The sequence below is a fragment of the Plecotus auritus genome (genome assembly GCF_963455305.1).
Source record: "Plecotus auritus genome assembly, chromosome: 12".
NCBI classification, from domain to species: domain Eukaryota; kingdom Metazoa; phylum Chordata; class Mammalia; order Chiroptera; family Vespertilionidae; genus Plecotus; species Plecotus auritus.
This window is the reverse complement of record NC_137778.1, coordinates 3,573,359-3,585,651: the sequence shown is the minus strand read 5'-3', so window position 1 is coordinate 3,585,651 and position 12,293 is coordinate 3,573,359. Positions and strand designations below refer to the sequence as shown.

The window sequence follows — 12,293 nt, the reverse complement described above, 5'->3', positions numbered from 1 at the left end:
GGAGCCCAGGGCTGCTGTGAGCCCTGCTCCCTCTGGAGAAGCGGAGCCTCCCTCTCCTTCTCCCTTTTCCACTGGGGGGAGCCCAGGGGCCCCTTTAAAATCGGTGAGGTATCTGTGTCTGACCTAACACCCAAATGGCTCTTCCTCCCCCCAACTTCCGGGAAGCTGGTGCCCTGGGAAGGCCTCACCCTGCCTTGTCCCCATGTCCGGGTGTCTGGGGGGTGACAGGCCCTGCACAGGCCCAGAGGTGGGAGGCATGGTCCCCCGCTCAGGAGTCCCACCAGAGGCGTCAGGCCAGCAGTCAGGCCAGCAGGCAGACATGCAGGATTGTGCTGGGGAGCCCCCAGGAGGTGCCTCAACAGCCTGGGGTGGCAGAAGGTTCCCCGAGGGAGGGTGAAGGCTCGGGGACGGGGTGGGGACGGGGACGGACGGCAGGAGGAGGGGCTCGCCGAGAAGGCATCATTCCTGATGGACCAGCTGCTCCCCAGCGGCCATGGTTCTGGGTCCATTTGAGCGAGATGTTCTGTACATTTGAGAGCCTTCCAAACCCCCGCAAGTTGTCCCAGAAACCACTGGGTACAGCCAGTTAGGGTGCGTGGCTGGACGGAAAGGTCCCGCCCTCCACTTTCTGCCACGCCTGGAACTGTCTCACACTTGCTTGATTGACAGAAGGATTCACACCATTCGTTTTAGCTTGGGTTGTTCAGGGTTATAGAGTGATATCTTACAAAAAGGTGCCAGTGGGAAATGAGTGAAATCCCCAGCCTCCCCCCGCCCGGCTCCTCTCCAGAGTGGGTAACGTTTGTGTCTGCAGCCACCCAGGTATGGATACACACATATATGCATTTTGGTGATAAAAACATACATATTAAAAAATTTGCCATTTTCACCATTTTTAGTGTGCAATTCAGAAGTGCATTTTCAATGTTGTGCAACCATCACCTCCATCCGTTTCCAGAATTTTCTCATCATCCCAAACAGAAGCTCCACCCAGACACGTCTCTCTGCATGTGTGACACACACACACACAGCACCCAGACACCTTTCTTTGCATGTGTGACACACAAACACACACAGAGCACCCAGATGCCTTTCTCTGCATTTGTGACATATGCACACACACAGCACCCAGACGCCTTTCTCTGCATGTATGACACATACACGCACACACACATAGCACCCAGATGTCTTTCTCTGCATGTGTGACACACACACACACACAGCACCCAGACGCCTTTCTCTGCATGTGTGACACACACACACACACAGCACCCAGACGCCTTTCTCTGCATGTGTGACACACACACACACACAGCACCCAGACGCCTTTCTCTGCATGTGTGACACACACACACATAGCACCCAGATGTCTTTCTCTGCGTGTGTGACACACACATGCAGCACGCAGCGGACGTGATGTGCCCAGCTCCCGTGCTCCCTGGTGGTGGGATCCAGTGACATCAGGGAGAGAGAGGGGTTCTGTAAACTGAAAGTGTGGAGCCAGGTTTGGTACGAGCAGGGTTTTCACAGGTCAAACGCGGGATCAACCTCGAAAGGCATGTGTCTGAGCCGTCGCCGAAATGAGGGACTGGTCCCTGGCCTCTAGGGGCTGCGGGGAGGTGGGATGAGGGCAAGGGACTCAGACACGAGCCCTGCCCACCGAAGGAGGCCCCTCGCCTGTCGTGTTTCACTCCCAACCGTGGCCGCAGGCCTGTCTGCCTCCTGCTCTCTCGCCGGTGGGTGACTGTTGACACGCCCCCTCTCTGCTCAGCGGGGAGGCCCGAGCTGTCCTTCCCTTGCTCCTCTCTGCCCAGCACAGTGCCTGGCACCTCTGGCGGGTAAGGACGTGACACGTGCTTTAGGCTGTGTGCCAGGCACGGTGCCAGGCTCCTGCTCAGGTGGACCACGCCGCTTCCTCACAAGCCCCGGGACCAGGGACGGTGGTGGCTGCCTTAGGAGAAGGAAACTCCGCCAGGTACTGGGCTGCCATGACAAAAGCCACAGGCAGCGACGTAAACAACACGCCTGTTTCTCAGTCTGAGGCTGGAAGCCCGAGAGCCAGGTGTCAGCAGGGATGGCTCCTCCTGAGGCTTGCAGACCCCGTCTCCTCCCTGTGTCCCCACAAGGCCGTCCCTGTGTCTGTCCTGATTTCCCCTTCTTGTAGGACAGCGATCATCTGGAGTCAGCGCCACCCTACAACCTCATTTTAGCTGAATCGTCTCTGTAAAGACCCCCGTCTCCAGATACAGTCACAGTCTGAGGTCCTGGGGGTTAGAATTATAACATAGGAATTTGGAGGGGGGACACAATTCCGCCCATAACAGAAACAAAGGCTTGGTGAGAATATGCTAATGAAAGCACAAGAGAACGAATTAGGCCTGGCCGGCTGGCGTGGGTCAGTGGTTGAGCATTGACCTATGAACCAGGGTGTCACGGTTCGATTCCCGGTCAGGGCACATGCCCAGGTTGCAGGCTCAATCCCCAGTGTGGGACATGCAGGAGGCAGCTCATCAATGATTCTCTCTCATCCTTGATGTTTCTATCTCTCTCCCTCTCCTTCTCTGAAATCAATAAATATGAAATCAATAAAATATATTTAAAAAAAGAAAAAGAATGAATGGGTGTGCGCCCCTTTGGTAGAAGTAAAACCACTTTCTGTGTGGAAACCAAGCTTGGTTTAGGGGCGAGGCAGGAAGGGATAAAAGCTGCTGCACCCGCGTGATGCAGACGCGTCGGGGACCTCTGGCTGCCGTGTGCCTGGCAGTGTGGCGGCATGGCGCGTGGCAGTGCGGCGGCGTGGCAGTGTGGCGGCATGGCGCGTGGCAGTGCGGCGGCGTGGCGTGTGGCAGTGTGGCGGCATGGCGGCGTGGCTGCGTGGCTGCTGTAGGCCTGTCCTGCAGCTCCCTGGGCATCTCCAGCCAATCCAAGGACCCAAGGCAACCATGAACCAAATGTGTGCCAACTGGCTTCAGTTTTCTGCTTTTAAATTGTATGCCTCTTTTTAAAATGACAAAAGTCACTTGTATTTGTTGTAAAAAGAGAAACCCTTGTAATGCTTCCCCTCTGGTTCAGAGGATCTAACTAATGCCCACCCCCTGGGAGTCAGAAGGCCTCCACGGATCGGGCCTAAACAGGCAGTCGGACATCCCTTGGGGTCCCAGATTGGAGAGGGTGCAGGCTGGGCTGAGGGACACCACCCCCCCGCCCCGGGCACGAATTTTGTGCACCGGGCCTCTAGAAATATATTAAAGTAAAATTTGATTTTCTAGGGAAAATTTTTAGGTAGCAGGATTACAATTTATAAATCAACGCCTTGCGAGGAACCCACTGTCTTGGTGACAGTGGCTGTGGCTGATGTTTTGAGTTTTTTCTACTTTCCTGCACTTTTATAATGAGTTGATTTACTTGAAAATAAAAAGGTGACCAGAGAAAAGTTTTAAAAATGATGGCACGAACCATACACGTTTAACAGAAATAAAAATACAAGAAGGGGAATGTTTGCCCATAACTCTGTTCCCCTAAGAAATCAGACCGCTCGCCTTCGTGCCGGGACCCCCTGTGAGCGGGAGTGTAGGGAGTGGTGACTGACAGCAGCCCTGAATGAAACCTGAGTATTTGAAACCCACCGCCGAGGAGTGTGTGGGGCCGTTCTCTGCGGAGGTGTGCGGGCTCAGCCAGGCCGCCTCCGCGGGCCCTGGCAGTGTGGGCCTGGCCTCGCCTGGACGGCAGCCGGTCACACAGCCCGGCCCCTAGAGAGGAGGCCAGTGCAGTGAGGACACTGTCCACGGTGGCTCGCTCCCTGCGGAAGGAAGGACCCCGGGGCTGGGGAGGAAGCCGCTCCCCAGCCCCGCAGATCCAGACAGGTCTGGGCTCAGGCTCTGGACCTCGGCCCGTTATTGCCCCTGAGACTCAGTTTCCCCAGGCATGAGGTCACAGGTGCTGTAAGGACCAAAAGAGAAACGCCCGCATGCTTCCTGGCAGAGGAGATCTGCAGCGAGGGTCGGCATCACTGTCCGGTGTCTCGCTTCTGCCTTTCCCGCTGCGGATGGAGCTGCTCAGGGAAAGGATCGCACCCAAGGGGGAGGCCCGGGCCTCTGCTGCGTGGTCAGCAGGCAGCATCTCAGCCGCACAGGCCTCCCTGCCTCCTGGGGACACGTGACTTCCTGTTTTCTCGTCCTCACGGCAGTGTCCTCAGCTGTGGTGTCTGAGCCCGAGGGTGGGGCTGGGCAGAGAGGGACCCTAGCCTCACGGTGAGGGCCTCACGCTGGCCGTCCTACCTGAACTGTGAGCGTTAGGAGCCATACTGGTGCCAGGAGCCTGCGGCTGAGAGCAGACCCGGGGACAAGCCCACCCCGCACCAGTGTCCCGCCTGGAGGACACTGCGCCACGGTCACACGCTCGTCAAGTAGCAGGGCCAGGACGGGACTCAACCGCTCTCCCTCGAAGGATTTGTTCTTGCTTTGACCCTAAAGCGCTTCCTAACACGGGCCCACAGAAACGGAGGAATTATGCTCTGGTGCTCTGGAGGCAGAATTACAACCAGTGCTGTTTTCTACAAACTAAAAACGAGAGTTCTCCGCCAGGGATTGATGGGCAGTGACCTCCCTGTCCCCGAAGAATTCAAGCAGAAGCTCGAGGTGCCAGAGAGGAGGTTCTTACAAAAGGTGGGGCCAACCCCGAAGCACCCGGATAAAGCGCAGAGACGGGCCGGCCCCACCTGCTGCTGCGGGCACCCACAGAGCCCTCTGGCGGCCAAGAGGCTGAGACCTGGGGCCCAGCAGGCGCCCCGGGCAGGCACTTCCCCGCAGTCCCCTCGTGTCTCTGTGGACACAGTCCTGTAAGCCCCTCTTGCGGGGACAGGCTCAGAGAGGTTAAGGACGTTGTCCCAAGACACAGAGCCAGGAAGAGGCAGAGGCAGAATCTGAGTCTGTCTCCCTGGCTCTCAGGCTCTGTTCTCCCCTCTTCCCCGGGGGCCTGGGAGGTGGCAGGTGTGGCGGGGAAGAAGCAAATGAAGCCAAAACCCATCGTCTGTGCTTTTGAGGTTGTGGGGGAGGGGCACTGTAGTGAAAACTTCACAGGTGCTGTGACTAAGTGACCACAGCCGGCTGCGAACTTGGGGGACGGGGAGCTCTGTGTCCTGTCCTCAAAGGTGAGGGCTCCTGAGGCACCGAGGGAAGGGACCTCCGGAGTCAGGGGACCCTGTAGGTCCATCCAGCTCCGCCACTCTCGGGCGGGTGGCCTAGGGGAGCGCCCGTCACTCCGGCCTCCACTTACCCTCCAACAAAGAAACCCACAGCCCAGTAGCCATCCTGCCCACCTCCCGGCTCTCATGGGACTCAAACGCATCAGGCACAGGGAGGCATTTTAAATGAAGAAACTCTTACAAAAGGCGGGGCACTCTCTGGGTGAGAGCAACCCCGAAGCACTGGGATAAAGTGCAGATTGGGGTTCAAATGAGAGGCACCCTTAGCAGATGGGTGTGAGGGGGTCCAAGCTGGAGGCGACGGGCACCCAGTTGTCGGCAGCTCCAAGCCACGGCAGCACCAGGCTGACGGAGACCGTCCTCCCTGTTCTGGAAGCTCCCCGTCTGGCTGGAGACAGACACACAGCACAGCTGACAGACATCGCCCGCAGGAGCCCGACTCCGTCAGGCAGGCCTCTCCCAGGCCGCCCTGGGCCCGGGTCTTGCTGGGAGTCGGTGCCAGAAGCTCTCCGGGGACGGCCCATGGTGTGGCACGGGCTCGTTCTCTCTAACGAGACACACATTTTAGACGCGATGAACCAGATGAAGAGACACCGATCCTCTCTGCTCCCTGCGGCTCCTCCGGGCACCTCCCTGATTCTGAGGCCGGAAGTAAAAACCAGGGAGAAACCGGGGGACTTTGCCCCCGAAGGTCAGGGCCTGGGCTCAACGCGGGAGGCTGAGCCGGGGGCAGGAAGGGTGGGCCTGGGCCTGGCTCCAGGGGCTGTGCCCAGGAAGAATGAAGTCTCCACAGGGTGACGTGGGGACTTTGGGAGAGCTGGGGAAGGAGACCCCACAGATCACGCCGTGGCAGCGTCCTGCGTGCTGGCCCCACTGCGAGGCTGTCAGCTCAGGAAGCAAGCACGGCCCCGTGCTGCACCCCACGGGGAGGATTTCAAAGAGGGGTGCTGCTGGCTGTCTCTGTGGGCTCACTCCTTCACCTGGGTGACATGGGGCTGTGGCCTGCGGGTCGTCACTGCTACCTGCTGGGTGACAGCGGGAGTGACACTCCGGGGCTGGTAAACGCCCAGAACCCAGGTTCCCGGTTCAGCCACGGCCATCGGCGCCCCCAGATCTGTGAGAGGCATCACAGCCAACATGCTAGCTGGTGGTCTCATGGCTGTGAACCCCTGTGGGTGCAGGCGGGGCCCCAGATCCATGTGAGGCATCACTGCCAACATGCTGGCTGGTGGTCTCAGGGCTGTGAATCACTGTGGTGCAGGTGGGGCCCCTTCCTCCCAGGGTGCAAACCCCGCTCCCCCGCAGGGGGCCTGAGTGTGCAAACCCCACTCCACTGTGAGGGGCCTGAGGGTGCAAACCCCGCTCCCCCGCAGGGGGCCTGAGTGTGCAAACCCCACTCCACTGTGGGGGGCCTGAGTGTGCAAACCCCGCTCCCCTGCAGGGGGCTTGAGTGTGCACACCCCGCTCCACTGTGGGAGGCCTGAGTGTGCAAACCCCACTCCACTGTGGGAGGCCTGAGGGTGCAAACCCCACTCCACTGTGAGGGGCCTGAGGGTGCAAACCCCACTCCACTGTGGGAGGCCTGAGTGTGCAAACCCCGCTCCACTGTGGGAGGCCTGAGTGTGCAAACCCCGCTCCACTGTGGGAGGTCTGAGGGTGCAAACCCCACTCCACTGTGGGAGGTCTGAGGGTGCAAATCCCACTCCACTGTGAGGGGCCTGAGTGTGCAAACCCCGCTCCACTGTGAGGGGCCTGAGTGTGCAAACCCCGCTCCACTGTGAGGGGCCTGAGTGTGCAAATCCCACTCCACTGTGAGGGGCATTAGTGTGCAAACCCCACTCCACTGTGAGGGGCCTGAGTGTGCAAACCCCACTCCACTGTGGGAGGCCTGAGTGTGCAAACCCCGCTCCACTGTGGGAGGCCTGAGTGTGCAAACCCCGCTCCACTGTGGGAGGTCTGAGTGTGCAAACCCCGCTCCACTGTGGGAGGTCTGAGGGTGCAAACCCCACTCCACTGTGAGGGGCCTGAGTGTGCAAACCCCGCTCCACTGTGAGGGGCCTGAGTGTGCAAATCCCACTCCACTGTGAGGGGCCTGAGTGTGCAAATCCCACTCCACTGTGAGGGGCCTTAGTGTGCAAACCCCACTCCACTGTGAGGGGCCTAAGTGTGCAAATCCCCACTCCACTGTGAGGGGCCTGAGTGTGCAAACCCCGCTCCACTGTGAGGGGCCTGAGTGTGCAAACCCCGCTCCACTGTGAGGGGCCTGAGTGTGCAAACCCCGCTCCACTGTGAGGGGCCTGAGTGTGCAAACCCCGCTCCACTGTGAGGGGCCTAAGTGTGCAAATCCCCACTCCACTGTGAGGGGCCTGAGTGTGCAAACCCCGCTCCACTGTGAGGGGCCTGAGTGTGCAAACCCCGCTCCACTGTGAGGGGCCTGAGTGTGCAAACCCCGCTCCACTGTGAGGGGCCTGAGTGTGCAAACCCCGCTCCACTGTGGGAGGCCTGAGTGTGCAGGTCCAGCTCCTTGGCAGCTGCAGCCTGCTTTTTGGCTGTTGTCAGAGGGACATGCTTTGCCCAGGACTAAGCTGAGTCACCTGCAGAGACACGCTGTGTCTGCCTGGTGTCCGCCCTGTGCCTGAGGCCTGGACCTGGGCACCTGCGAGAAGACACCTGTCCAGCAACACAGACGCTGGGCAGGCTTCAGTGTCCACATCTGCCGGGTGTCTGTCCAGATGTAGGGGTTCCCTTGGGGGAGGGGCTGTGCCCAGGGCATGGGTCACCCATTAGACCTGGGTAAGGTGGGTGGGCGTGGGAAATCGGGCCAAATGCTCTCACTTCCCTGGTTTGCTGAGTCTGCCTGGTGCAGGGGCCACAGATGGTGGTGGAGGCCCAGGTCAGATGGGAAAGGCCCTGGGGTCAGGTCTCGTTCTGCAGCTCAGCTGGGAGCAGGGCTCTCCCACATAAAGCGTCATCTCATTGATTCTCCCACAACCCTTAGGGTAGATAGGATTACCTCCATTTTACAGATGGAGAAACTGAGGCCCAGAGATGTGAGGTGATTTGCCCGACCAACAGCTACTTAGTGGGCGGGAAGGAATAGAACCCACCTGGCACCCAATCCAGGCCTCTTTCTAATTCAGCTGCCCCCTCCTCTCGGCACAGCTGGCCGGCAGCGGGAGTCCCTCCTCCCCACCCCGGGCCAAACCACACACAGCACCCTTGTCGCTGGTCGTACACTCAAGCTGCTCTTTGAAAAGAAACAAGAAGAGCCGCCCATTACTTATCTCCGCGGAGGCCCACACCCCCTCCCCACTTGGCGGCTCTGCACAGCACAAGGAAACTTCCCTTCTCACTGGTTCTAAACTGACTGTCCAGGAAGCTTTCTGTTCTCATTTTATGTGACAGGCAACCAGTGGTTCTCTCCCACCGCCCCGTAAATCACGGCCGACACCTCCTCTCCTGTCCTAAAGGAAAAGCTCAACCCAGCTTTGGTGTCCTTGGGCGGGGGCGGGGCTGGCTCCTCTCCTGGAGCCCTTCAGACCCCCCTTCGGCCAGCGGGGGGCTTACAGCCCTGCCTGGGCCGGAGGGCAGCCTGACCTTGGGCCGGGCGGGCTTCTCCCCTGAAATGCCACCACACCGGTGAACGCCTGCACGGTGCCCTGGCTCTGAGGTTGGGGCTGAGGTCAAGGCAAATGCAGAAGATGCAGCCATGGGTCTGCAGCACCTGCAGCCAGCTGGCGGGACCGCCCAGCCCACGCGTGATGTCTGCGGAGCACTTCCTGGGGGCCAGGCCCTTGCACTGCATGTTCATGGGATAAGGCAGATGTTGGGTGCAGGGTGGGGCTGGCAGTGGCGGGTGGGGAGGAAAGGACAGGTGTGTCCCAGAGGCTGTGGTGTGGCCGTGGCGAGGCCATGGCGAGGATTCTGGGCTTTGCCCTCGGTAATGGCCGTCAGGGCGTCTGAGCAAGGACTGGGGAATTTTCAAGGCTATCAGCTGCCTGGGCCCTGGAGAGGCTGCACTCGGGAGGAGCCAAAGGTTTGAGGACAGAGTGACTGGGGGGGGGGGGGCCTCTGGGTCGCCTGGAACCTCCTGCTCCCATGGCTCCTGGGACAAGCCAAAGCATCGTTCCTGCGGGCAGGGCTGGGCTGGGCCCAGTGGAGGAGGGAGGGCGAGGGGATGCACTGCTGGGGCCTCCCGGGCCGCCCCCCACTTGCTGTGAGCTCTGCTAACCCTGAAGTTCTCTGTGCCTCAGTGTCCAGGGGTGCTGTGGTGAGGAGCTGACCAGCCACTACATTAAAGCAGGTCTGGCACAGAGTAAACACTGAAACATTACGTTTCCACCCCGTTTAACAAAAGAGGCAGCTGAGCCCTGGCCGGTTTGGCTCAGTGGATAGAGGGTTGGCCTGTGGGCTGAAGGGTCCCAGGTTCAATTCTGGTCAAGAGCACATACCCAGGTTGTGGGCTCGATCCCCAGTGGGGGGCGTGCAGGAGGCAGCCAGTCAATGATTCTCTCTCACCATTGATGTTTCTATCTCTCCCTCTCCCTTCCTCTCTGAAATCAATACAAATACATTTTTTTAAAAAAGAGGCAGCTGAACGAGGGTGAATAACTTGTCCAGTCAGGGAGGACACCAGGCGGACACAGCATGTCTCTGCAGGTGACTCAGCTTAGTCCCGGGCAAAGCATGTCCCTCTGACAACAGCCAATGCCCCAAGTCAGTCAATAGGGATAAAACACCACTCAGGGGCACGCTAGCCACTCCCTCAGTGGCCACCAGAGGGCGCCTTGGCCTTGGGAGCAATTGCCTGGACGCATCTGGCACCTCACCTCCTGAAACACCTGGCAGGGTGGCATGAGACAGACAGACGCTGCACCCCGGGGTGCGCGGTGAGTTGCCACACACATTCCTAGTAGGAAGGACAGTCTAGGCTCAGCCCTTGCCTCCTACTCACAGCTCAATGAGTTTTCAAATAAAATCCAACTTTTATTTAACCAGAATATTCACTGTATCTCTTTCCCCAGCCCCCAGACTCCAATGCAGTGTCAACTAAATGTGCACCCTACAATCGGGCAAAGTTAGCGTGGGAGGGAGGCCCGTGGTAACTTGTGGTGGGAGAGGCTTGGGCAGTGGGGCCTCTGGCTGCTGTGTCTCTGCCTCTGATGGTCACAGATGGAGGCTGGGTTGCAAGGACAGAAAGGGAGAGAATACATAGAGGGAACAGCATGTGCAAAGGCACAGAGGCAAACAGTGTGGGAGAGTAAGGTGTGCCCTGGGAATGGTACATGTGGGGGGTGGGAGGGGGCAGAGGAGGCGGCAGGGGGCGCAGGAGGAGTGGGGAGGGGCCTGAGGCCATGAACTAGGACTGGGAGCAGGAGGCTGCCAGGTTCAGGTGGGGAGGGGATCACCAGCAGTTCCTCCATCTGCTGCTCATGAGGCCCTCGGGCCCAGGGGAGGGAAGCCAGCACCGGACGCTGTCCCCCAGTTCTAATTAAGTTAGAGGCCGGAATGCCCTCCTTCGACCATCCATCCTGTTCTGTCCCTGTAGCACCGGAACTCTGATGGTGCCATCCACCCAGACATGGGCACGTAGAGGCTTCCAGAGTGCCTGGCTCCCACGGGGCATGCACACAGCTGGGCTCCTGTGGCCCCAGGCCGCTGTCCTGGGCGCAGTGGACGGACAGCTTCGCCGCCCCCCACCCCTCGCATCTCTGCCTCCCTCCTGGCTGCCCAGGCTTCATGGCCCCACCAGGCGTCATGCCCGCTCTTGGGGTTCCAGGGGTGCGAGGGAGGTGGGGTCAGATGGAGGACGGGGAGTAGATCCAGCACCCTTGTCATGGTTTCCTTGTCCAGTCGTGGGGCCACCCCGGGGGTCGTGTCTGTCACCCAGGGCCTGGCTGACCAGTCCCATCTCTCGGCACAGAGGCACAGAGCTTCGGCTTGCTGGACCCCAAGCTCTGCTACCTGCTGGATGGGATCCTGTTCATCTACGGCATCATCATCACTGCCCTGTTCCTGCGAGTGAAGGTGGGTGTGCAGAGGGGCTTGGTCTTGGAAAGTCTCGAGCATGTGTGGTACCTACGGCTCGGTGTCCATGGGCAAAGCAGGGACCAGCCCAATGTGCACTTCGGGGGCGGGGGCGGGGCAGGTGGGGGGGGTGGGGGCTGAGCCACAGAGTGGCTGGAGATCCTGGTGCGGAGCACCTTAGTCAGGAGCTCTGACCTGCGACACCCAGGTGTGGGGTGGGGGTCAGGTGCCGCTGGCAGGAAATGGCCTTATGCTTCAGGCAGTTGGGAGCGGGGAGGTGGGGACCTGAGGTCTCCCCAGATCCGCTGTCCAGCTGCTGGTGCAGGTCCCGGCAGGAAGTGGGAGGGTGGCCCAGAGCAGGGCTTCCGCTGGGGCCTTGCAGGGCCTGGCTTTCTCAGAGGGGAGCGGGGGCTGGGGTGGCCCTGGGGGGTGAGAAGTGGGGGGGAAGGCTGCAGCCTTGTTCTCTGCAGCACCCACCTCGTGGCCGTTTGGAGTCAGGCCTGCGGGAAACCTCTGAGAATCAGCGCGTGCTGACTTCCTTTTAGTCTGAATAGCGCCGCCGGGTCTCGGTGGTGCCAGTCTCTGACCCGAGGCCTGGTGGACCCTCTGGCTGAGGCGGGCGGAAAGTGGGCTGTGCACTGGCAGGGCCCCCACGGGAGGCGGGGACCAGTCCGCACAGACGGGGCGCTCTGGGGCAGGGTGACACTCGGGCGGTGGTGGCCGTCTGGGTGCTCACGCTCTGTTCTTCCCTCCTCCAGTTCAGCCAGAGCGCAGATGCCGCCGAGCACCTGCAGGGCCCCAACCAGGTCTACAACGTGAGTCAGCCCTGTGCCGCCCTGCCAGGTCGGAACCGGCCAGGCCACCGGCTCCGGGTTCTACCCGGGAACCGCAGTCGTTGTACCAGCCTCGCGGGCGTGAGCCCACAGGCTCTCAGGATCGGGCGCCTGGACAGTGCCCGCTTAGCGCACTGGCTGGTGCACAGACACAGGCCGGGCTGGGGGCGAGGAGGGGGTGGAGGTCCGGTGGGGGGAGGGTAGAGATGGGGAGGGGGGGAGGTGGGATG

General features: G+C 60.3%; 1 protein-coding gene across 1 annotated transcript in view; it reads left to right on the top strand.

Moving 5' to 3' along the window:
* CD247 (CD247 molecule) overlaps positions 1 to 12,293 on the top strand; it is a 66,394-nt gene that overhangs the window by 47,896 nt on the left and 6,205 nt on the right. The window contains exons 2-3 of the mRNA XM_080648719.1: positions 11,127 to 11,230; positions 11,989 to 12,045. Coding sequence (XP_080504845.1) covers positions 11,127 to 11,230; positions 11,989 to 12,045 — 161 coding nt within the window. The remainder of the gene's footprint in view (positions 1 to 11,126; positions 11,231 to 11,988; positions 12,046 to 12,293) is intronic.